At 39.9% G+C, this 26,433-nt stretch overlaps 2 protein-coding genes across 2 annotated transcripts in view; one reads left to right on the top strand and one right to left on the bottom strand.

Annotated features, from left to right (window-relative positions):
- wdfy3 (WD repeat and FYVE domain containing 3) overlaps nucleotides 1-11,740 on the bottom strand; it is a 139,357-nt gene extending 127,617 nt beyond the window's left edge. The window contains exon 1 of the mRNA XM_078285324.1: nucleotides 11,609-11,740. The gene's annotated coding sequence lies outside the window, so the exon portion shown is untranslated. The remainder of the gene's footprint in view (nucleotides 1-11,608) is intronic.
- Nucleotides 11,741-23,487: 11,747 nt separating this feature from the next.
- ccl19a.2 (chemokine (C-C motif) ligand 19a, tandem duplicate 2) lies at nucleotides 23,488-25,881 on the top strand. The gene is made up of 4 exons (XM_071901030.2): nucleotides 23,488-23,617; nucleotides 24,430-24,544; nucleotides 24,702-24,816; nucleotides 25,223-25,881. Exons 1-3 carry the CDS (start codon nucleotides 23,557-23,559, stop codon nucleotides 24,808-24,810), a joined length of 285 nt encoding a protein of 94 aa, XP_071757131.1. The 5' UTR covers nucleotides 23,488-23,556; the 3' UTR covers nucleotides 24,811-24,816; nucleotides 25,223-25,881.
- The last annotated feature ends 552 nt before the right edge of the window (nucleotides 25,882-26,433 follow it).

Below are 26,433 nucleotides of genomic sequence, written 5' to 3'. Positions count from 1 at the left end.
AACAAAAGGGGAGGCAGTGATCCACAGACAAATGCTGGATTACAACTCACTCCACCTACTTGGTAAGCAGCGGGTGTCACCAAACCACAGAATCTAGGCCTAGGACACGTCATTTAGCATACTGTTTGTACCTCCACTCTCAGCACAGGGCTCTATAGTGCAACCACTTTGCTCACAAATGCACCCAAAATTGAAATTATGCAACCTGAGAAATTAAATTTGCGTGCACTGGTGCGCCTACAAGTAATTGTCTTCGTGCAACGTCTTAGGAGCAAGTATGGCAGCTCCTCTCCTTTTATCTATTTTGTTCCAGCCAATGAAACACCAACCTGATTTTCTTTACCTGAAAGCTGTCTTTTTTTGATTGGCTAAAATGAAGTCCCCTTCCTGACGCTTTCTTTCACAAGAACCAGTGTTGTCCACAAGCACCAGCTATCATCCAGATGATACCGGTCGACTTCTATCCAGCCGATCCGTTGTGAAAACGAAGAGGAAACTTCAATGACTTTGTGTGACTCCAGTCGGGATTTTTTTATAACTGAGTTGCTGAGATGTGACATGAAGGGCAGAAAGCATTGAAGCCACATCAACAGTGGTAAACATTACTCATATTAGGCCTATATGTTATTGATTGCCATATGTAAATAATTAGTGTTGACATATGTTCCTATTATCCATATCTGGATAATAATAAGCTGTAGTATATCTATGTAGTTTAATGTATAGCCTAAATTTTTGCTGGTGCTCCTAAGTTTTGGAGGTCGGGAGCACCAGTGTTACCAAAAAGTTCATTTAGAGCCCTGCAACAAGACAGTCACAATAACCTTTTTGGACAAGCAATAACCAGGAATAACATGCATTAAACTGTTATGTCTAGATTTGTTGCACCAAAAATTGGTTGACCTAACTGGCTGGCCATAGTCCCAGAAGTGGAAATATTAGCAAGGCCTAAACATTTAAGTCTCACATAGTATAGATTTAGTTAACATTTAAATTACCACCAAATTCTGGTAAATGTTGTCTGTGGTTTGTCTGTCTTGTTAGTCTGCCAGCCATTTTGGGAGATACATTTTTTAGATGTTTATTACTATTTCAAAAATCTATTTGGCAGGTAGGATAGTGGAAGTGGCTGGTGAATTTTGTATCCACTCGTCACTATAGCAGGTGGGCAAAAAAGCTAGATGCTTATCTTGACTATGAGTTATTTATGATGACTCTCTACAGCTATGGCAAAATGTCTAATTTACAGAAAAAAAGAGCATCAGCCATTTCTGTCAAACCAGGTACTGGCTGAAGCAAAGACAATGAAGCAAAGGCGTCAATGGCATGTTGACTCCTTGGCAGCGGGATCCTCAGCCTGCTTTCTTGGCCCTCCAGCCTTTTTCAAAGCATTCTCTTTAAGAGGACGCCAGCTTCAATGAGCGTCTGACAAAGAAGGAGTTAGCTGTAACTCCTGGGAGATGAAGGCAGCCAGTGCCCTGGAAAAGCCCAACTCTTCAAAGGCTTGTGTGGTTGTTCCTCTGGAGAATGTGATGTAATCACAGAAATGTCTCCTCTCTGACAGTTTCAGGGGTAGGTGGAGGCTGGGGAGCTCCACAAAGAAAAAAAAATCTGGGTTGGCAGGAGTTAGATAAAACCAAACTTATAAAACAAAACACAAATTTGAAGAAAGTAAAAGGCTATGTAGACGGGGTGTGAAATTCACACCCATCAACAGCCAAATGCTGGGGATTTTTGGCTGTGAAGTGTGAATGGTAGTTTTGTCAGCTCTACTAACCGTTTTGACAGGTAACATTCTCTCTGATACCTTTCTTTGTTAACTGAAAAAGCACATTTTATGAAGAAACACATTTTCTGTGCAGCAGTCACACCTGTTTTTCTAAATACAATCGGATCACACTTAATTGTTTTCCCCAAATTAATTAATACCAAAAACTAGAAGAAATTTTTGAGTTGTCAAAAGAATCCAAGAATCTGAACCATTTCAATAACATTAAACACCTACAGATACTTTAAAATCAATACAGATACCAAAGATCGGTACCAATGGGTATCTTTTTCCAAAGCTCCACTCTACAGGAGGCATAATCTATTTAGAGTGAGCTACATTGGAGCAGCTTCAAACTAGCATGTTATTGCTTTCCGACTGATGCACAGCCCGCAACAAGAAGGTACGAAGAGCCAGAAGGGCAGGAAATGATCTGATGCCAAACAAGTCCAGACAGGGCTAGAGATGACAGCTTCCTCACTGGATATCTATTTAGGCCTTCAGTAAACAAGGCCTGGGGTGTCACCAGCGTGGGAAATTAACAACAGCCACATGCTGGTAAATTCTACCTATGGAGATAATATTGAGTCGCGAGATGATTTATGGGATAGGAAAAAACATATTTATGCTATACAAATTTATTGTCATGTCTATTTTTTCTTGTGAGGTACTGAATAGTTTTCAGCCTCTAGGCCTCCTTTGATTATTAGTCAAATGAAACAACCTGAAAAGGGAAAATCATTCTTTGGTTGAACTGTTCACCACTCTGCATATGCAGTCTGTGATGGGGAATCATGAGCAGGCATTGCATGTTTTTAAAGGAGTCACAAGCCAAAAAGGTTCAGAAGCACCGGTCTACACCCTGTATTTATATTAAAGTTTGTTATGCTGCACTCAACTTTGTCACGAGTTGTATATGAGAACAATTTTTCTTCTGTTCTGAACTTACTTCCACTGGCCTCGCATAGTGGCAATAAAAGGAACTTGAACCTTAACTCCTCCAGAGCCTGTTTGCTACAGGCTTCACTGAGGTCGCACATAGATTCACAATATTTAGGGATACAATTTCCTACAGTCCATCTACCACTACTATGCTGGGCCTAATGAGCAAAATTACTTGCGTACACCCAATATACTATAAGTAAGGCTGGGCAATATTGACAATATTTGCAATATCTCGCCAATCATAAGAAAGACACGTGTTCAATAATCAAACTGATGTTCATCACATTGAACTGCATGGTAATATAAAGTATAATAAAACTCAGTTCTTCGAATTATATTTCCTAAATTGTCTCAGAACTCATCTTGTGAGATTTTAATTAGCATTTGCTTTTTATCATTAATATAAACAATAGAATTGTGCTCCATGATAACTCAATATCAATATTTCGTCACGATATGATTCTGTTAAGATGATAATTAATGGTCTAATACTGAATTATGGCCCAGCCCTAACTATATGCTACTGCTAGCGGTACCCGATTATATAGAGCTCTTTAATTTCCATAATGAGATAAACACGGACAGAATTGCAGAATTTTCAGGAGTCCGCGAAATGTACGATTTTGGGGAAATTGCTACAAACATAGATAATTTTCCATCACTGTTTAAAGAAATTTATCTGGAATACTCTAGGCCTAGGATATAATGATGCTTGAGGGTGTACTGACGTGTATGGCAGCATGCGTGCGGATGATTCGTACAGTAAGAGCGGAGAGGAAAACGTTAAAGCGTCCACCAAGAAACAAAACGACGACAGCATCTAAAAGATGAAACAGGGCACTTACTCCAAAATTACAGTAGAGCAATTCACAAATGATTTCTACAAAACAGACATCAACTGCAGATTTTGTCAGCACATATAAAAGTTATGATTGGTCATGCATAATGGAAGCACTTGAACCACACCGGGACTATCAGGAGAATTGAAAATATAACAAACACTTCGATATTGACACACACACACAAATTACATGATTACCGGTATTAATCATGGAAACATAAAATTGTGAAAAATGATTATCTACGATTAATTGTGCAGCCCAAGCTACTGCTAAATTAAGCATGACTTGGATACTTAATTTAATGACTAACATGAATAATGAATAACATGACATGCTCCGAAATTTTGACATTTAAAACCACTGATAGTGACACATCAGCAAAGGGTCAAATATCAAAAAATTACATAAACAAGGAAATCAGAAAGTCTACCAAATAAAGAGCTGACATGGTTCTGTTCTTTACGCCTGTTATACAAAGTTTCCTTGTAAACCCTTGCTTCTTTTTTCCCTAGCACTTCTCTATCACACATGATCATTCTAGAGACACAGGAATGTTTTGCGACATACACAAATGGCTCCGGACATTTCCACTCCTCACGATTGGTTACTGGTAACGTTCGTGATTGAATCTTATTCTGCTGCCGCACTTATTCTGAGTCACTCTGGGTACAAACATCTAATAAACGCCAAAACGTAAAGTATAAATGTAAATGGCTCTGACATCGAGATGCGCTCACATCAATAATACCAATAAATGGCCAAAATCCACCACGGCTGGTCTCACTAAACAGTAAACAAACCCCAGGTCGCCGCGGAGACGAGCTCATCACCCAGCTCTCGATTTTCCCCTACCTGCTGTTCTCTCTGCGCTCAGCCAGCATCTCAACTCGTCAGCAGGAAAAAAGAGAGAGAGAAATATTCCACAATATGCCAAAGATGACTCCTCTTCCCCCCCGGACTGTCGCCTTTCTGATAAAGAAAGACGACGACAACGGTGTTACGCTTTCCCCTCACGACAACACGAGTAGAGGAGAGGCTGAGCACGGAGGCACGGCTCGTCTTCATTGGCAGTGCCAGGGGCTTTGTTCGCCAGCCAGCGTACTGTGTGTGGCCTGCCGGGACTGGCACAGCTGATCCCCCCCTGTCACCGGCTCTGCCACGCGGGTGGGGTGTATGGGGGTTTGGAGGGAGGGGAGGGGAGGGGAGGGGAGGGCTGTGGCCTCCGTCACACCGAGAGGAGCATACCATTTGGCCGAGAAAACGGGGGACATGCATAACCACGGCTACCCGCGGCAGCAAACACCATAAAAAATTCAGCTTATGGAGATTTAGCAGTCATTATGTAGGCCTAGGCTCAGTGAGTTCTCATTAACTTTGCAAAATGCTGTGCAATATTCCGACTTTAGGTGCTTGCCGAGGCCTACATGTGAGATTAAAAACTGTTTTTTTTTTTTCCTGGAGGCTGTACTGGAACATCCTGACAACCAAAGAGTTTTCTGGCTCACCAAAAAGATACTACAGTGTGGTTTCCATCCGACACGCTCACTAGGCTGTACACTAGGCTGTATGGAAATGAGGCAGGCAGGGAAGGCAAATCATCCCTCTCACAGAATGAAGACCTGCTATGCCATCTCCTACTCAACACACTGCCAGCGGCAGAGTTGCACATCCACTGGAAACTGAAGGAATCCACAGCGCTGGAAGCCTAATCACAGCCAGAGAGACCTGTTGTGTTACGGGACCTGAGGGCTTTTCAGCATCTTAAATCTTCTACGGTAGGGAGGTGAGTCGACCTCCTCTCTGCCCAAAATCTGCACTGATTCTGCCAATTTGACAGCTACTTTAAATAGGGCTCCACAATTACCAATGTATAATCATACATCAAGATGTTAGTTTCCACAATTAGTAATGACAGAATATTAGCAACACTGAAATATCTCATTTCAAGATGGTGAAGTGCAGTGAAATAATTTTGCTGCTGAAGACTAATTAAGAATTGTGATCACAATATCGGGATTTAGCCATAATCGTGCAGCCCTTATTTTACATGAATTTCTTTCAAAGCGACGCAGAATTTATTAACATCCAATGCTGGAGTGGAGCGCTGTCTGTGAAAATCAAAATCAAATTTAACCAAGGCAATAAACGTAGCTGGGAAGATCTCTCTCTCTCTCTCTCTCTCAATCTGCCCCAACATAAACCAGCGCTGCCATTATCACGCACTGTCAGTGGCTAAGAAAATCACAAATGACCCATCACACCCCCTTCGGACATGATTTACCCTCCTGCCCTCTGGATGACATTACCAGCTTCCACAAATACAGAAGAAGAAGAAGAAGATGCGTCACCTCATTCACACCGGTTAGCATTCAACTGCTGAATTCTGTTGAGGAGAACGATATGCCCTTCAAAAAGGTTGAAGTTTCTGGATGAACTGCTGTATAATTCATTAACTACTGTAAAATTTATGCTACGTAACGAATGAAATGAATGGATTAACTGGAATGAATGGATTAACTCAGTGTAATCCAAAATCTAATTTATGCAATGAATGAGCACAGCATGTATGCATTTATATAGGTACAAATGTATGTATGGGTACGTTTGTATGCATGATGCACACACAGTATATGTGCATACAATGTGTGTGTATGCAGAGTGGTTTTTGTGCTCTGTTGGCTCTTTTGACGTGCAAGACGAATTCCCCTGGGTTCTAATTAAGATTTATCCTCTTCTATTCTATGACTGTGTGCTGGTTTTTCTCACGAAAGACAACGCTTGCTGAACTACAACTGAAGTCTGGTGTCTGATGCTGGCTTTTGTGAGAAATGCCACAAAAACAGCACAGGCTTCCTCTTTCTTTGTGATGCATTGCATTTTACATGGCCTGAGAAAGCTTAGCTAGGTGCACTGAGGAGGAAATTAGCATTGGCCTTGAGTTGCATTATCCACAAGATCTCAATGTAGCTATACTAAATCAATAACAAATGCACAGCTGTGAACAGAAAACATATTGGTGCTAACTTCCCACCACAAACAGGTAAATAAATCAATAAAAAATAATCTTGGATTGAAATCTTTTGTCTGTGTAGGCTTTTCTTTGCTGCATGTTGCCTATGTCTTAGCCTATGTAATGAGTACCTCTGTATCAATTTAAAAACTATGCTATTTTTAATTCAACTGAATTATGCTGACAAGCAGCACTGGGCGCAGCACCTATTGACAACAATTCAGCCTGAGCCACACTATCTCTGGTTAAATAAATCCTAACATAAAGGCTTTTTGACTGGCACTCCGTTTCCCTTTTTTCATTCAGACACTCAAAATGAGATTTCTCTGGGCTCCGGCATGTTTAATTTGAGATAATCAGCTGTCAGTCATTGTAACATTAAGTATTAGAGAGCATCAGGGAGATGCTACAGCAGTGGTTCAGTCCAGAAGGCCCTGAGGGGTTTTCCGGAGGGTTCCCAGCAAAATGAGGATTAGTTCAATTTAACTATCATTTCATTTTTTCAGTTTTGATCAGGGAATTCACTCTCCCGACTGTTATCAACACACCACCTACAACATAAACAGCTGTCCAGTTATGTAGTAGGCTAAATCATACCCAATAGGGCTGCAACTAACATTTTCATTATCGATTAATCTATTGATTATTTGGCCAATTAGCCTTTTTTTTTTTCAACTAATCATTTCGGCTTACCGACTGACCAGCAGCCGAGCTGCTGGTCAGTATTAATTTCATAATGATATGAAACAGAGAAAAAATTTGACTCAATTCATTTTCTGTCAATCGACTAATTGATTAATCGCCGAATCGTTTCAGCACTAGGAATATCTTCTCAGATGGAGCTCCCTCAGGAGAATCAAATGGATATACGTGGCCTACTGTTTATCTATTTGAGCTGCCTTGGCATGTTAATGTTTTAGACATGGCGCAGTGTGACTGTGGTGAGAACTAGCCTATAACCTAATGTCTAGCCCTACACAACACTCAGCCCTTCAACACGTTATAGCCAAAGACAAACAGCCACCCCTTGTCAAGATCTGAGGCTATGTAAGCTCATCAGGACTGCAAAATACGTTTTTAGCTTACAGACTACTGGAGCTGATAAATTCTCCAGAATTCACCAGCCCCCTTCACTTCTTCATCTGCCAACTACATTTTTAGAATAGAGTAAGTTGGTTTCCTGCAAAAGTGGCTGTTACAGAAGGCAAAATTACCAGTCACAGCCATAATTTACCAGGACTTGGCGGCTTCATTGAACATAACTGTCAGCAAGGACATATTACATGGCTCCAGAATCACTAATGTATCACAGAGCCTTGGCAATGTTTAATTACAATTCACTATTATTACAAGCAATTGGTAAACTATGTTGAACTTTCATACGAACCAGTTATTGCTGACGCTAGATTTAATTAGCAGGCCCTTAGTCCTGAACGGACACTTTTCCACAAACCGAGTGAGACGTAAACTAAGGGAAAGGGACCACACTCTATGTTTTTAACACAGATCAAAAGGACTACTCATCTATCTCAAACCATACCCATTGGATTAACAATCTCCCATGGCAACAAAATGCAAAGTGAATAAGATAACTTAAATTCTATTTGGGGGAATGTTGAATGTCATATGCATTTAATAAGTCATGACAAGCCTTATTTTGGCCCTGCAGTGTACACCCACCTATGAATGACTAAACTGGTGACAGTGGCCAATAGGAATTGGAAGTGCAGAGGAGGAAAAGCAGAAGAGAGGAGAGCTCTGAGGCCTCAGTCATGAGTTTACTTCACCATACAAATCACTGACAGGTTCTGAGTCATCTTAGTCAATCATAACAAAATGGGAACTCAATGTTCATCATCAGAGTGGGAAATGAACACCAGCCACCAGCCAAATGCTGACTGTAGCTGGCAAGATTGTCTGTTCAGTGTTTCCTTTACATTCATTTAACTGTGGATGCCTCCACAGCTAGAGCACTGCATGCACAGCTAGAGAAATATAATAACAATGAAAATTCATTGTCTACCCTTATGGCTCATCCCACTCAGAAACTATTACAACTACAATTACCCCTCTACTAGTCACTTGGGAGGTAACCAACCATCATTTGGAGGTGCTGTTCTACTCTAGAAACCTCACTGGCAAGTAAAATATATGGAGATACATAAACCACAATAACTATCAGATAAAATATGTATCAAAAGTGGTTAATGCTGGGGCATCCTGGTGGCTATGTGAACTATCAAAATAAAGGCTGAAATGGCAAAAAAAAAAAAATCTTTAAAGAAAAATGTGGATAGCTGTGGACTGTGGACTAAAAAGTTTGTTTCCTGCCCTGTTTGCGATACTATCAAGTACATTTATTTAGTCCATATCGGAGCCACCAAGTTGCTCACAGTAACCCTGCTATCCATTCACACAGGACTCTATACAGGGAAGAAAACTAACTTTCTGTCTGCATCCCACAGAGGCAGTTAAATCCCAAAATTCATCAGCCACTTAGACTAATCAGGTTTTTACGTTAGATCAGGATGCTCAAATGATGATCAGGTACCTTCAAAGACTTAACAGCCACATCCGCAGCATAAACAGCATTTGGCTGGAGGCTGCTGTGCATTTCTCTGCCTAATTGTCTACTTAGGCTTTGCTTTGAAGTGGCTATGCTTACATGTCTAATAATCAGTTAATACGACGAATTAACCCTTACACCAAATGGTATGACTTCATTAAGATTTCATTTGAATGAGAGTAACTTAACTGGCCCAGTCAATTTAAACTTCAAAGTGCCTTGGGTTTTTTCCTGCATCCAATGCAACTACTCTCAACAACATCAAATCCGGGTGGCCGGAAGATTTATGTAATCTGATAAAATAGATCAAATGGCCTACATTTCTAATATACAAATGTATAATCATATTTTTAAGCTTTGTGATATAACCCTTTTTGTGAAATAATGTTTATTTGCAGTTTCTAGTCTTCTCCATTAATTAAGTATACTCATTTTAAAAGGGAAAATAAAAAAATATGATTTAGTGTCAAAGTTCACCATTCCAGCCTGGCAATTACACCTTTACCAAGGGTTGCCAGTAGGCATTGCTTTATTTTTGGTGGTTGAGAGCTGAAAAGGAAGACACCACTGAGATAAATAATTGAGCTGCATGTAAAATGTGGTCAATGACATTGACATTAGCTGTGACTGAATAAGATGTGAATTAATGCTGTCACTGTGAATTACTAAGGCAATGGGTACCTAATTGGAGACGATTAAGACACCTCAGCCAAAGCCACTGTAGCTAACTCACAGCCACTTAAACAAGCTGATGCTGAACCACAAAATGCATCTCTCTCATGATTCTGTCCAAGAGTGTGGGAAATTACCAGCAGCCAGCAGTCAAAAACTGGTACATTTTGGCTGTGGCTGGTTAAGTCTGTCTAAGTCTGTCTACTAGAACAGCCACTTTGGCGAGCAACCAATTATATGAAGATGCTAATGTGAATTTTGAGATGTACTATGTTGCCAGTGGATAAAAAGTTAGTTTCCAGCCCTCCTGCTTGCCAGTGTTTACAGCCAGGCTCCAGGCAGTGACTAAATTGCAGTTATTATACCGTGGAGAAGCAAACAGAAATGGCTAGATTGCACATATTAGAGAAGCATAAACGAGCACTTTACAATATTTCACCTTAACCAAACATTTTGTCCTTACTTTGGATATGTAGGCTACCTCATTTCCCCAAAATGATTTTCACTATTCCTCCAATGCCGTGAATACATGAAACAACTTAACTTGGAAAACGCCTCCTTTGGATCTATATATTTTGAATGACATTAACACAAGTGTTCGGTGTCCTTCAGATCACATCACTTACTTCAACAGTACCATTTACTTTTAATAAAAATTCTAATAACTCAAACTATACAAAGCTTTGAAAGGCTGCATATAGCAATTTATGGAATATAGCTTTATTTGTTGGGTGAAGTGTCCTTAAAGGCAAAGTATAGAACCTGCAGACTATGCATGCTGCGCTTGACAGAAGTACTAAGGCCTTTTCATCCATCATGTCATTAGATACGGTGTCTATCTCATAGCTCACCCCTCTTACTGCCAACGGTCACAGTAAGCATAAGTTTGCGATAACATTCGTCAGGCGATGGTCGACATTTAGCCCCAGGCTGCAAGCCAGACTGAGCCGCTGTCAGGTAGCTGGTTATTTAGACAGACAGGCAGTCAGTCAGCCATGTAATCAGGAACAATGCACTGACCAGTGGCCACTGTACAGGTGACAAAGTTGGGCATTTGGTGTGCACCAGAGCCCAGGCACCAAATGTAGCAGAATACAAGCAAAGACTCTAAATATGACATTTATTCATCAAGCAACTCCTCGCTGCTTTAGAGTACCTGCGAGCTACAAAACCATAGCTTCTGCTCGGTAACGATACAGCACCCCTGGTTAGCCACCCATAATATAATGTTAATTAATCATTCTAGCCAACGCCGCATATCTCGCTACATTCGGGCCAGTCGAATTATTCATGTTAATGTGTGTCCTAATAATTGTGTTTGTAGTTAGTTAAAATCCTGCTCCAAGCAGCACTGTGAAAGGGCGCAGTAATCGACAACAACACAGCAGCAGAGCGTAAACGTGTAGCCGAAACGCTGTCAGCTAAGTTAGCTTGCAATGCTAGCGTCATTTAGCTCGCTACCAGCTGATCTCACTAGCCTGGCTGCATCTGAAAGACAACTGTCAAGCTAAACGGGGACGTTAGATGTAACTATATGGCCTTCAAAAATAGCTTGCTAACAGTGTACCTGGCTAGTCTTTCAAAATTGTGACTGGTTACAAGGTGTCTAGCTGGATATTACGGCTGACATGCTAACGTTAGCTTTAACGTTCCTAGCTAGTTGTCGTCGGCAGAAAAATTAACGTTAACGCGAGCCTGGAGATGCACATTCCTGGCGAAGCTAACTTGCTCGCTAGGCGGCTAGCAGTACAATGCTAGCTACTCCAGAGACCACTATGTCTTTTGGGTATCCGCCATCCGCTTACCAATAACTTGCGTAGACAGCGGGATTTTCCAGTCAAAAGGTAGAGGGTAATCTCCAATGTGTTAATAGTGTCGACGCGGCTCTCTTCTTCTTTATCCATATGTGAGAAATGATGCCATAATCCAAAAGTGGTCACTGCTCCTTCTCCGTCTGCCGGCCATCTTTTCCTCAACATCCAAATAAACCAGCCTCGTCCCAGCCAGGTCCTGCTCCAGCAGCATCCTCAGCTCCAGCAGGGAGCACATCTGAGGCAAAGCTGACATCTGTTGGATACATGAAAGAAGGCACACAAAATATAAAATAAAACAAAGTAAACTCAAATAAAATAATAGTAGCAATCAGTATTAGTACTATAAATATTCGTATTATTATTATTATTATTATTATTATTATTATTATTATTATTATTATTATCATTAAAGGTAGTTAAGTTAAAAGCCATGCAAACATTTTCACATTGGCAATCTTGCATTAATGTTTAAAATAATTACCAAATATCCCTTCACAATACAAACTTCTAATAACAAGGAACCTACAGATAGGCATACTAGGGATTCATCAGGGTTTTCCTAAGATCCAAGGGAGCCAATGAGCACCTTTTTTCCGACAAAACAACCCTAAAAGGTTCTTTGAAGAACCGCCATACATTTGAGGTTGGTGGGAGTGCTGTCAGGGTTCATTAAGAATTTCTGAAGGTTCTTCAAGGAACCTTCTGGGGTTCCCCTGTGGTGAACATGAAGAACCCCTAAAGGCTCTAAAGTCCTTGCTACTTACTTTACTTTTTATAGTGTATACACAGAGAGGCAGGGCTGAGGGAGAAAACATAGTAGAGGAATGCTCTCCCCCTCCTCACTTTCACTTTTTAGATTGTTGGTGAATCAAATCTAAATATCTACAAAACCCAATTTACCCATGGGGATGGTTAAAGTTTAATTTGCTCTATTTTACATTATGTTGCCTACATGCACTCCAACATATGTTCACCGCTGTCAGCAGAATATAAAATGAAAATAATCGATAACTTTGTAATGCTATCAAGCATAAGGCTGGCCAGATAGCTGTAATCCTGTAGCATCTGAATGAACTGAGTATATGTTCAGAATATTAATTAGGTTATTTATATCCTATTCCAAATTGGAGAAAATTAGTTATGTCATTATTTCACTTCAAATTGACTATAGTATTTATCTATGAAGCTCTTTCTCTCATCTGATATAAGATAAGATAAGATAAGATAAGATAAGATAAGATAAGATAAGATAGCACTTTATTGATCCCCTTGGGGAAATTCAGGTGCCACAGCAGCAACTGGCGGACAATGCCAAGGAAATGTCAAGTATGATATGATTCAAGTACAGCAAGGTAATAAAAAAGAAATAGGTACTAAAAATAAGATAAAGGTAATGTACATATACATATACATACATGTAGTTCAGAATGCAGTGTAGGCTTGTAACTTTAAACTAGTAGAAGAAACCATGTAACTCCCATTTTATCTCCCTCAATTGGCTTCTGGTTGAGTTATTGATGTCAACATTTTCTAAATTACTTTCAAGACAACAAATGCCTCAATGCCACATATTTTATTCCAGAGCTTCTAACTCCCTGTACATCGAGACCTAGTCTAAATCTACAGTACATAAAGCTCTTCTGACTTTTCCAAAGTCTAGTTTAAAGACAAAAGGAGATTGCGTATTTACCATCAGGTCTGTAACTTGCCTCGGGAAATACACTCAGCAAATTGTTTTTCTTTTAAGACACAACTGAAAACTTGTCTTTATAAACTTGCATTTTACTGATAACTCATTGCTCCCATTATGCTGTAGTAGGATTGTTAATTTGAGTTGAGTACGGCCCATAACCAGCTTAATGCTTCTGTGGAGCTTTATTCCCTTTTATTACTGACTATTTGTTACTATGGTTATTGTGTTCCTTTTATTTTCAAGCACCTTGTAAATTTACTAGGAAAAGGGCCATACAATTCTTCTTCTTCTTCTTCTTCTTCTTCTACTCCTTCGTAGTAGTAGTAGTAGTAGTAGTAGTATGCTAGTAGTAGTAGTAGTAGTAGTAGTAGTAGTAGTAGTAGTAGTAGGAGGAGTAGTACTATGCTAGTAGTAGTAGTAGTAGTAGTAGTAGTAGTAGTAGTAGTAGCAGTAGTATTAGGGTTAATATATTTACTGATGCATCAAGGAGAGTGCACAACTGAAGAGGATCACAGTCTCAGACATTCTCTGCACCATCTTTATACCAGTACATATCGTCTCCTCATTGATCTGTGATTTTCTCAGTACTTAGTACTAATGTCAACTGTAAGCTGTGAGTGTTTCTTCTCTAATAGAGGTCTAACTGAAGGATGAGGCTGAAACTCCCACAGAGACAACAACCTCCCTGATTCCCTCCAGAGCAGAGTCTTCTCACGCAAAGATGTTTCATTTCAATAATTGTGGCAAACTATGAGAATACAAAAGTTTATGTTACTGTAAAGTGAGCTATAAATTATGCAACAGAAGTAGCCTACTCATATGACTATGTGACATACATAAAGAGTAAATGAACAATAGATAATAAACACACATATAACTTTGTGTGATACATACATATAGAGTACTGGTAAGGAAATATTAAATGAGTATTGAACAGTCCCACAGTAGTAGTAGCAGTAGTAATACTAGTCAAAGTATAATTATGATGATGATGATGACAATTATCATTATTATTGTTACTATTATTATTATTATTATTAATAGTAATAGTAGTAGTCGTATTGCATTATCAATATTAGCAGTAGTAGTCATAGTATTAGTGTTTTTTTTTTTACTCCCATTTGCAAAATATTTACACTCCTATTCATCCTGTTGTAATATCAAGTATGAGGCACTAGGTGGCAGCAGTTCTCAGTCGACCATGAAAACATACAGGAGATCAAAGCCACACAGTGGGCGGTGTGGTTTGTTATGAAGACTCTCAACCACAAACCAATGTAACCTCAGCCAGTGGCGGTGATACTTTGAATATATGCATCATACATGAGTAGGTTTTATGACTATTATTCTTGAAAAGCAAACTAGCTCATTTACCTCATTTACCTCCATGAAGTAATAAAATGAAGTAGGGAACCACAACCTTGTTCAGTTTTCTACCCATTCCCTTATTCACTTTAAAGTGGCTATGTTCCTGCATATTTTGCCTATTGTGTGTATACATTGCATACCCTACTGCAAACCAAATTTCTGATTAGGGAGAGTAAAGTCAAACTGAGAAGTTGAACCTCTCATTTTTGTATTCTGGTGTCTCTGCTCAGCTGGATAGTTCAGGCTGTGTGTCATTGTAGCCTCTAATCATATGCTTGCTAACGTTTAGGTCTGTCGCCAAAGAGTCTTCACACGTTTTCTGACAGCACAAAGTGTCATGCTCAGGCCAGGAAGCTAATGTTCTCTGTCTAATTTTCTGGTTCTACATGCTTTGACCTTAGCTGCACTCGGCAATTTCACACATTGGCAGCACCAAGTGGCAGCAAGAGGTAACTGTTTGAATTGTGAGACTTACTGCATGACCTAAATTTCTTCTTTTTAGTGGCTGGTGGGAATGGAACTGCTGAAGACAATGTTTTCACTGCAGAATCGACCATTGCTGCTGAGTCCAGCCTTTTCTGGAGGGAGGCTTTCTGCTGCTGTTAAAGAGAAAGTTTTGTATTTTGCTCTTAAGTTTTGATTTGTGACTTCCTGTGCATGAAGAAGATTTCCCAACAGTGACCATACCCAACAACAGAATTTAATTTGGGCAAATAGGGCAAATCTATGGTGATTCAACTGGGCCACTCTTCTCTACTGCAACCAACCAAACCTTGCGATTTTGAAACCTGAAAGTTAGATGTATTTTTTACATAAAAATCATAAAAAGTACAGCTTTATAACAGTAGAACCTAGAATATTATCCCATGTTTCAACTAGACACACATACACTGGGGAACGAAACCAAGAAACTACATATTTTGTCAACCAGCCACAGTGGCTAGAAGATCCCAAAATTCACACAAATTCCACTTTCACATTTTTACAAAACAGTCTGATTTTTAAACTAGAAAAACCCAACTACGGCTGGTCAACTGCCAAAGTGGCTGAAAAAGTAGTCTGCTTTAGTCAAGACCACCTTAGTCGTGTTCAAGTCAATTCCAAGACCAGGTCCAAACAGGGTCGCGACCAAGTCAAGACTGAGAGCAAAATAGGCAATAACAGAAAACAGTACCTGTCTTTCCAAAGGTACAAAAATATAACGCTGAAGGAGTTTCTTAAGGACCAACAGAAATGCAGATCTCTGTACTAGACCTGTCAACATCCAACTAATCAATGCATGCAAGTTTGAGGGCCACCACATACTAGACACAGGTGGAATACCTTACATTGTTTGTAGTGCTGGGGAGAAAATAAACAAAGGTGGACCAGGTTGAGAAAACATTTTTTAGGTAAAAGTTGGGTCAACATTAAAGCACAATTATAATAATACTTTATTTATAGCAAAACAAAAGGCGATCAAAGCAAAGTGAAGATAAAACACAAAACCATAGTCACACCAAGTTCATCAGATAAAATGTCGCGTAAAACAAGTTGATATTAAAATAAATAGATAAACAAATACAAGAGAGTAGAGTGATTATACAAAGGCCTTCTGATAAAAATGCATTTTCCGGAGAGTTTTAAAGGAAAGCACTGAGACCAAGACAAGGCCAAGACGAAGAGGCTGAGACTGAAGAAGAGACGAAGAGGCTGGACTGAAGCACTGCAGCCTTACCAGCCAGCCACAGCCAAGCCTGTCCTACATCTGACTGGTGTCTGATGGAAATTTCCCACCATGGTTGTGATTATGTGAAGACCACTGCAAAAAGAGCAACAATGCCCCACTAACTGGCACCAGACACGGCTGGCCCCGGTTCAAACCCTCATCTCCAGACAAGCCCGAGCATGAACGACAGATTACTGTCAGTATGCAATAAAAGTAAAGACATAAACAATGACAGAAAACGAAAGCGGTTAGGCCTGCATGCCTATCCACAGGCATGGGGCGTTGCTACTGTTTCCTGCCAATCACTTGCCAATGCCCACGGTAATAAATCTTTACACTAATGTGTTTAATTGCAATGTGTGTGCGATCAGAGAATTTTCTCATCTGTCAGAGAACAATTGCGTATGGTTGGTAAACCCAATAAAGAGTCATTTCCTCCTACTTATTGAGTCATTAACCACACTGCAAACACATCACAAAAACACATCAGACGACGAATAAATACTTTGTTCTTCTTCTCTGTCTTGGCTGTCAAATATGCAGCGGAAGAGAGGGAGACATGAAGAGTTTCATTTCCACGTAAGACATCCAGCATTTGAAAAAAATGAAACCTACATGTACTCTGAATGATTGGCAGCATGATAATAAAGCATATTTGGGATATTATTGAAGTCAAGAGTCATCTGAAGGCCTTTGCTTACAAAAGAAATAAATGTTTTTAAGCGTAAAATCATCTGTGTTTCCGGAAAAATGAATTTCGAAAAGGATTTGCCGTATTTGTTGTCAAAGGGAGCTTTGCAGTGAAGGTATCTGAAGATTGTCCATCACACTAACTTTTGATTTCTACTAAATCAAAAGGAGTGTTGTGAGAGCTTTATAGTTGCGAAACATGATTTGATATGATCTATTCCCACTCTGCCACCACAAGCCTCTGTTGGGGGATTTTTGATATTGCCATGTTTAGTTTTCATGTAGACATTTGTTTGTTGTTGTGGAAAGGAAAATTACTGAGGGCTCCATTCCAACAGGGTATGAAAGTTGTATTCTGATTATAATCCTTTAAAACAGATTCATCTATTATTACTTTGTCTTCGTCCAGCAAAAGACACTGCGTGAGGCATTACTGGCTGCTTTTAAAACTTCATTAATAATAAAAATATTTTATTGCGGTAAGATCAGATCGGATGTAGGCTGAAATGAGGAGTGGACCCTAACTATTCAGAAACAGTGTCCAGTCATATTCTCCAAAGTATGCATGTTTAGCAGGCGAGGAAGGAAATATTAAACTGCCATCTTTGCAGGTTGACATGTCATTCTCTCACATACAAACAGATAAAGCACACATAAAAAGATAAATAAAGACAGCAAGCATCCACCCTGCTGAAGTGTCTGTGAGCAAGCATCCCTACCAGCTGTAGGCATGCTCACCCTGACCTCTGACCTCTGACCTCTGACCTCCCTGTGGAGGTAAACAAGCAAAATGAGACTTTCCCCACAGTAGCTGAGAAGCAAGAGAAGCCAGAAAGCGACCAGAAAGCCACCGGCTGGTAACAGTGGTTCTCAACCTGGGGGTCGGGACCCCCTAGGGCGTCCCAGGAAAATTCTGGGGGTCACGAGATGATTTATGGGATATGGAAAAAAAGAAATTTCTACTATGCAAATTTATTATCATGTGTAATTTTTCAGATTTTTCTAAAATTTTTGCTGTTTTCTTGTGAAATAACGAAAAGTTTTCAGCCTCTACTCTGATAATCAAATGAAACAACCTGAAAAGAGAACTTATGAAGCGATGCCTACTCACGACCCCCATGATGGGGGTCGTGAGTAGGCATCGCTTCATAAGTTTGAGAACCACTGGTTGATATGTTCAGTGAACTTTCCCTGAATGAAAAAATAAAAAGGATATTAATCATAATTGTGGCTTCTATCTGTATAACATTCCAAACATTCGGTTCTCTCTCTCTCTCTCTCTCTCACACACACACACACACACACACACACACACCGTCCCACTCACTACCACACTATCCTACCATTCACTCTCAGCCCATCCACTCTCATCAGGACTCTTCTGAATCCACTGGGTTAAGTCTTGATTTCATGTGAAGTGGCTGCAGTGTTTTTCTAAGCACCTTGAGGCTTCTCTGTCTCACCTGTGCAGCCTGTATGTCTTTTTCCAGGTCACATCCTTTGTATATGCAATTAAAGTAATCCTAACCCTGAAAACTAAGCAAATCTGTCTCGGGTTTCCTGTAAATCACTTGGCTCCCTTCACACTTAGCGTGAGCAGACTTGTTTACCCTCCCTCTCTGCCTCCTCCCCCAACTGGGAATGGTGTTCCTGGAGTGGGAGCAGTGCAGACAATGCATTCCTGGACGTGTAACGTTTGGGCGATTGCACAACAGATCTTGACTTGCAAGAAGTCACATTTTTTTTTTTTTTTAACCTTGAAGTCAAAAGTTTGTTCAATGCATTAAAGTAATAATCCATAAATTGACGATAGAAAGTAGCAAAATGTATTTATTTGAAAATGTTGTGGATTATACGGCGCCCCTCTGGGGTCACATGGTAGAAAAAAAACCTTGATGTGTAAATCCGTGCGAACGGATTTGTAAACTGAGTGAACGGATTTCAAAACCGTGCCCTCGGATTCACAATCCGTGCGAACGGATTTGTAAACTGTGTGAACGGAAACGGTTTACAAATCCGTTCGCACGGATTTACACATCAATTTTTTTTTCTGCCATGTGACCCCAGAGGGGCTCTGTATAATCCACAGCATTTTCAAATAAATACATTTTGCTACTTTCTATCGTCAATTTATTTAACACAATAATGCTTCAGCCTATACCCAATTCACGAAAGCTTTAACATTTGCTGTCCTGAACACCCGGTGTCTGGTAGCACAAGAAGTGATGCGTTTTACGTTTCCGGCAGCAGCAACAGCGGTTTGTTTGGAATAAACAGAAGAAGAAGTGGGTAGTTAGCGTGAGCAGCGATAGCCGCCATGGCTGAACAGACAAAGAAAAGAGCGCCAACACCATCTCTGGGAAGTGCAGTGCAGAAACACCACAGCAGTGAGCGCTGAGCAACAAAGATGGAGACAAAATTAAAAAATAATGAACTCTTGGACCAATCTTTTGACAAAAAATTTAGCTGATCCTGATTTTTTTTTGTAAACTCCTTCATTGGTGTTTGTTTCTCTTTTTTTTATTTTTTTTTATTTTTTTTTAAGGCAGCAGAGCCGAAACGTCTGGCCGTTTTTTTCTGTTACTCATCTTGAATATGTAAATTATGTAAATTAACAGTGTTAAAAGTTGAAAGTTATTCAACTGAAATGTCCTGAGTGCAGCCCGTGTTTATAGTATAATGCTTCTTTATTTAAACACCTTGTAAAAAGCCACATTAAACTTGACCAGCAGTCAAGTACCAATTGAAATGAGGCTACAAGTGTGCAGCAATAGGTTAGAGACAGGTTGGGGGCCTGGAGGCTTGTGGGATGAGTGGCTGAGTCTGGATGGGAGAGTTATCAAAGATATTTTCCTATCCTTCAGTGTTTTTTTTTTTCATTCCTTCCACAGGCTTGATGTTTGCGTTCATCGCCTCAGGTCACAGGTCAGGGATTTAGTTGTTTCACAAAAGAAACAACGTAAAGACAGACAAAAGGACAGTTAATTAAAAAAGGGGAACAATTCACTCCGAAATCAGTTAGCGTTATGTCACTGGGAAAACAAGTTGATGTGACATGAATGGAACATATGACTACAGTTCATTTGGGATTTGGACAATTCAGTCATTAAAATAAATTAATGCGGATGTCTGGCCATTCATCTACAGTGGAAGCATGAGGAAGCATGTGGATGTTGTCATAAGATGCTTCATGAATTTGCTTTCATGTGTGTCTATGTGTGTGCATGAGTTTGAGTAAACATAATATTGTAAACATAATATAGGTAAATTGTAGTCTAACTTCATGCATTTATCCTGCATTAGTACTTTCTTCAGTACAATTCTTTCTTGCATGTTACACAATAGAACAAAACTACTATACTGTAACTGTGTCTCTCAGCCAACTCATTATTACAGTATTCCTTGTAACTTTCCTTGGATGAAACTAGATTTTTCCAAGCAACTCCTCTTTGGAGGAGAGCCAAAATGTACTCTAGTAAAAACTGAAACCGTTCCAAAGGCTAAGCCTGCATGTTGAAGGCCAGATGACAGCAGGCTTTGCCCCACCAAGCCCAAAAGTTGACTTAGTTTCCATCTGAGTCACCCAGGCCAGTGCCACGCCATTACCCACAATTATTCTACAATCACACCACCTCATGTGCCATGTTGACAGAAATGAAAGAAAAAAAATCAAAGAAAGTGGGTCAGGCACCAGTTGGTTTGTTTGCTGAATGCATGAGAAGCTTCAGGCCCTGTGGCTGTCTGGAGAGATTTCTTCTGCACCACTGAATGCCTTTTCTCACAGGGAGATGACAGTCTAAAGCAATAGATAGTTTGGATTTCGGATGTCAAAAATATAAATGGGAAATTTTAGAAATGGAAAGAATAAGCTATAGAATCAGAAATCAAGAATCAGAATACCAAAGACATTTGAGTAAATGGATTAGACATGAGGCTAACAAATAAATGGCATATAAGGAGCAGACGAAGGTTTGGACGTGGTCATCACCATGCGCAGTCTTGAGGAGTAAAAGATAAACAATTTGATTTTTTTTTTGGCTTGTATGTGTATTTATTATGTTTTAGCTGTCCTTCTGCAAAAAATATACTGCAAGGATATAAACAAACGATATATGGTATACGTATGATTTCTTGCAATAAGGTATATAAAAAAAAATATATATTAATGGGAGAATGAGGGAGGGATGCATCTGGTATTTCCTGCATAATCCTAAACAAAAAACAAACAAAAAAGTTGCATTCTACCATGCAATCAGTTTTTAGAGAAAAACGTGCTTATGATCTTTGCTTAGTTTTTTTAATTCATATTTCCATATACTGTATATTTAAGGTTTTATGATCTGTAGTTAATGCACATCCTGATTTTGCCAAGCGGCTGGTAGCCTCAACATCTTATGCCATTTTATGCTTTTTTTACTCCTTCAGCCAATCAGAGTGTTTCTGCAGTTAAAGTATTATCTTTATACGTCGTATTACTTAAAAATTAGGATGTGTGTAGTTTATCTCTCAGTAGAATTTAGCGTAGAAATCTTCAGGGGTTAGGAGGGATTTTGCTGTTTGCTCTGTAATGGCGCCCAGTTTTGCAGATAGATGATTTCAGATGTTGTTTACAGCCAGATGTCTGACACTGCATGTTTTTCTGCATGTTGGCTTATGTGGAAGTGCCACCACAAAAGCTCCTTGTCCGTGAGTCATTTCCATCAGTTGCTTCTTTCTCTATGTTTCCTCTTTTTTACTGAATACTTTCCTAAGAAACAAAACGAGAAACTGTGACCTTTAACCAACATGACCGATCTTGAAGGCCCAGAACGGATACAGACCATACAAGAGAACGTGAACAGTCAACCAAATCAAATCAAATCAGCTGGTGGGTCGAGCTTCCAGTGAAACACGATTTATCCTCGTATTTCCTGTCTCTCACGGCTTTATCAACCGTTGTGTCACTCCTGGCAGCACTTCAGCCTCTGGCGGGAAAATCTTCTCTCTGTTACTCAACAACTCCCACTGAGACAGATTATGATGCACAACTTGTGTATAAACACACACACACACACACACACATGCACGCACGCGCACACACACACACACACACACACACACACACACACGCATGCACACACGCAGATACCTCAGCACTGCCAGCATGATGCTATCGATTGCATACAAGCAAAATTCCCCCTACCACATCATTATGGTATTATCATTAAAACGATAAAAGATGACGATAAAGACCAGATCACACTGCAGCGGAAGCAGCAGCCTGCTCCCTTACACTTGTTCTTCACTCTGAAACCAAAACCTTTACTTCACACTGTGCTGCACTGATGTGTCTCTTTCTGCATGCCTTTCTGCTTATGGGACGGTACACAGAAGAAAAAAACACACAAAAAAACCCAGACCAGGACCATGGAGCTCATCACACTTCAGTTTGACCTCACAGCTCAAAAGCCTGAAAGCTTGTGACTGGGGTTAGGTTGATATATAGGGCCAATATTGACCTTTATTCAATATTGGATATTGGCCAGGCAGTGTCATCCATCTCCAAAGTGATGGAGGTTCCTCCCTGCACGGCTGCAGAAAGACATTCTTTAAAACCTGCAGTGAAGTTTTATTTTCTTTGCACATTGTATTTATGAATTCAAGTGTTCAGTAATGTTTTTTTTTGTTTTGTTTGAATTAATTCTTCATTTAAAGGCCTGACGTATCCCCAAATTCCCCTACCATTGAATAGGTGTGGTTGAATAGGCTGCTTTACTGTAAAGAGCTGTTAACCCTGGAAGAATTTCATCAGTCTGGGTTTCAGTGGACAGTTTTAGTGACCCATGATGGTCTGAATACTGTTTCAGAAGCTATTCCACTCTGACAAGAAGACACTTCTGAATATATGCAATTTGTTTTATCATGGTTTTAAATGGTCAAATTTAAAGACACTGAATGTTGGCACAAAATGTTGTCTATCTGCAAAATATTGGCCTTCAAAAACCCATATCGGTTGAATCCTAGCAGAGTGTGTGTGTGTATATCTGCTCAAGTAAATGGATTATCATCATGATTGACTGATTGAATGAATGCACAGTATGGTACAGTATGCATGTGTGGAATGTATGGAGTATGGTATGTATGTTTGAAGGTGGTGGGAAAATGAGAAACAAATAGCGGGAAAGGAGAAAGTTGATGCAGATTGCCTCAGGTGAAAAGATCTGGAATGACAGAAAGAAGGTGTCGGGGAAAAAAAGAGAAAACAAAGGAGGGATGAAAAGATAATTGGCCTGCAGGCAGGTGGGTTTGGTTTACCGGAGAGATAACAACTTTCACCTATTTCCAATAAGAGTGAAAGTCAGAAACACTTTCACTTTCACACCTGTTTGGTATAAATACACCTGCAGCGCACCTCTCGTCTCACAGCAGCATCTCCACTCTCCTGAAGAGACTCGCAGAAGCAAGCAGCCTGGGGCAAAGAAAAGAAAAGAGAAAAGAAGCATGGCATCTCGAGTGGCACTTCTCCTTTTGCTGGCCGTCATCTGCATTGGGTTTGCAGCAGGTAAGGGACACACACACACACACACACACACACACACACACACACACACACACACACACACACACACACATGTAAACTGACATGCACACCCAACACTAGCAGTAAAATGTCAAAAAGAGTCATATACATTGGATAACTGCATGTTAAAAATCAGCTTGTCATGGCATATCATCACTGTCAGGTAAAAAACTTGTATCTCAAAAATGTAAACCAAGAAAAACAGAGTTTGATGTCAGCTTGATGCAGCTTTGAAAGGGTTTCATAAGCCCAAGAGTTACCGAATTTTCTCAATCCATAGATGAACGATCCTTCATATGACGTTCAAATGTGAAATTCATCAAAATTGGAGTTACAAGGTTTTCACATGACAACAGCGAGATGCAACGAGCAGAGTGCAAGTGTAACTATTAGAGGAAGTTTTTTTTTTACTTAAAAAGTACACAACACACATACACATGACTGATTCAGACACTCCACAGGGGCTTAAGTTCTCAGTGAAGTCAAGAGTAGAGTCTCTTCCAAAGTGCTTACTGTAAGCTCAGAGGTCTTTGGCCTCCAGGATCTAAACTCTGTCTTGAGGAAGGAAGTGCAAGCGACTCTCAAAAGGATTTCTTGTAAAAATGGGTCTTCATGAGGCAGTGCCTGTGTAGAGAATGTAAATACTTCTTGATGATGAGAATTTGTGTGGATTTTACCTCTCACTAGACATGCACAAGAGATTTTTGCAGAATTTCACAGAAAATACCTTTCCTCTCTACCTTTTGTGACCGATCTCCTGTGTCTGATCACTTTGTCTCTCCGTCCTCCTGCAGCGGAGGTCCCTGCTGACTGCTGTCTGAGCGTCACTGACAAGCCGTTTCCTCGCAGCAAAGTTGAGTCCTACATCGTTCAGGAAGCTGGCCTCGGATGTGACATCAGCGCCACCGTGTATGTCGCAACATTCACATTATTTTAATTTTTGAGGCGATTCACACTTTCCTCAGTCCTCAGTAAGGGGTAATGAGAGCAGAGAAATGTTCTTTTTTTTTTCCCCAGCTCTGTAGGCTGCAGCTTAGTCTCAATTGTCTGTCTTCTACCTTTTCAGGATCATTACAAAGTCTGGAAGGAGACTGTGCACCCCCCACCCCAGCCTGAGCAGATGGGTGAAAACCCTCATCGCTCATATGCAGAAGACCAAAGGAGCGCAGCAGTAAAATGAGGTATTAAAGATTAATTCAAATGAATCCTGATTTGTTGAACTCTAAAAAATCATGGGTTCCTGCCAGTAAGCACCACAGGGGTAAAGTGTTCATGAATTCATTATAAAGGGATTATTCAAGGAACCTTCTGTGGTTCCCCTAAGATTGAAATCTGAAGAACCCCTAAAGGTTCCTCAAAAGCCCATTTACTTACTATGAATTTCTTCTTCCGAATCCTTTAACGAGAAAACCACCTTCCACCATCTCTAGATTCCCTGCTTAAGAGTGTTAAGTGTTGCTGCGTTTGCTCAAAATCCAGCTCTGTCTTCACTTTTTGTTTTTTGTATCTTTGAAGTTTAAAACGCCCCCTTGAATTTGTAGTTTTGCAGCTAACAACTGTCCTCCCTTCTGAATTCCTTGCTTACAGGAGTGGAGAACCGCAGATTGAAAACAGAGATGGCGTGGACGTACTCTGGAGGAAGCTGCATGGCTGAGGGAGGACCGAACTTAAACCAAGAGCCACTGAATTCATTTCTGTGTGGTTTAGTGAAGAGTCTCAGAACGGCTGCTCTCTAAAGTCTGAGAAAGCTCATTTTGTACTGTAGAACATCCTTACTGTTTGAGACCTGTTAGAGCATTGGGCATCATCACTTCCTCATGTACAATATATGATGATATACTGTATATATAGTGTATATGTGTGTGTCTTCATGCTAGTGAATTCAGGGACAGGGGGAATGTACAGTTTTTAATGTCTTTTTATTTGTTGTGACTGTGGGGTAAAAGTCGTTTCTTCATATGAGCCTGTGTTGTTTAATGGGTGAAGTCTGGCACTGTTGGAGTTGGGGGTTTGAATCCCACGGGGTCACCCACGTTAAAATGTCTTTACTCATGGTACTGTAGGTGCTTTAGACAGAAGCATCCACCAAATGATGTCTGTTAAGCTATGTATATAATCTTTTATGAACATGTTTTCAGTGATGACATTGATGACGTTGATAAGCATGTGTGAACATTTTAAAAAAAAACTATTGTCAAGAATTTCTTTCATAAATAAAGCTTGATATTGATTTTTAACCACTAAAAGCAGTCTTTTTTTAAAAAAACTGAAACACCACATATGAGCACATTCTCTGCACGAGTCTCAGGTTTACTGAAAATACGAATAAATATATAAATTACAAACTTTTTAGGCCAAGTTCGATACCCAATCTGTGACTATTTTTGGATATACCCATTACAACTCAAAATACAAGGACATTTTACGTCAATATCTACAAACATTGCAAATGGAAAAGCCTCTGAAACATTTAGACCACCATGTGACACTAAAACTCTCCACTGAAACCAGGATGATGAGGATAATTTGTCTAACTGAAAATAGAATATAAAGGTATGTGAGCCTTTATTTCTGGAAATGTTTTACATGCCTGCTAGTAAAGACGGATTTGTTTAAAGATATTTACATTCGGGGCGTCCTGGTGGCTCTATGGTCTTTGTCACATGTCATTACCCTCTCTCCCAATCTTTTCTGTCTCTCTCCACTTTGATCGAGGCATAGAGGCAAAAATGTTTTGTTTTGGGTTTCAGTTTTTCTTTTTATTTTGGTTGTTGCATTTGTTTAGTTCCCCTTTAGTA

The sequence above is a fragment of the Centroberyx gerrardi genome, chromosome 8 (genome assembly GCF_048128805.1).
Source record: "Centroberyx gerrardi isolate f3 chromosome 8, fCenGer3.hap1.cur.20231027, whole genome shotgun sequence".
In the NCBI taxonomy this organism is placed as follows: Eukaryota; Metazoa; Chordata; class Actinopteri; order Beryciformes; family Berycidae; genus Centroberyx; species Centroberyx gerrardi.
The sequence above is the reverse complement of the archived record's forward strand: the minus strand, read 5'-3'. Positions and strand labels throughout refer to the sequence as shown.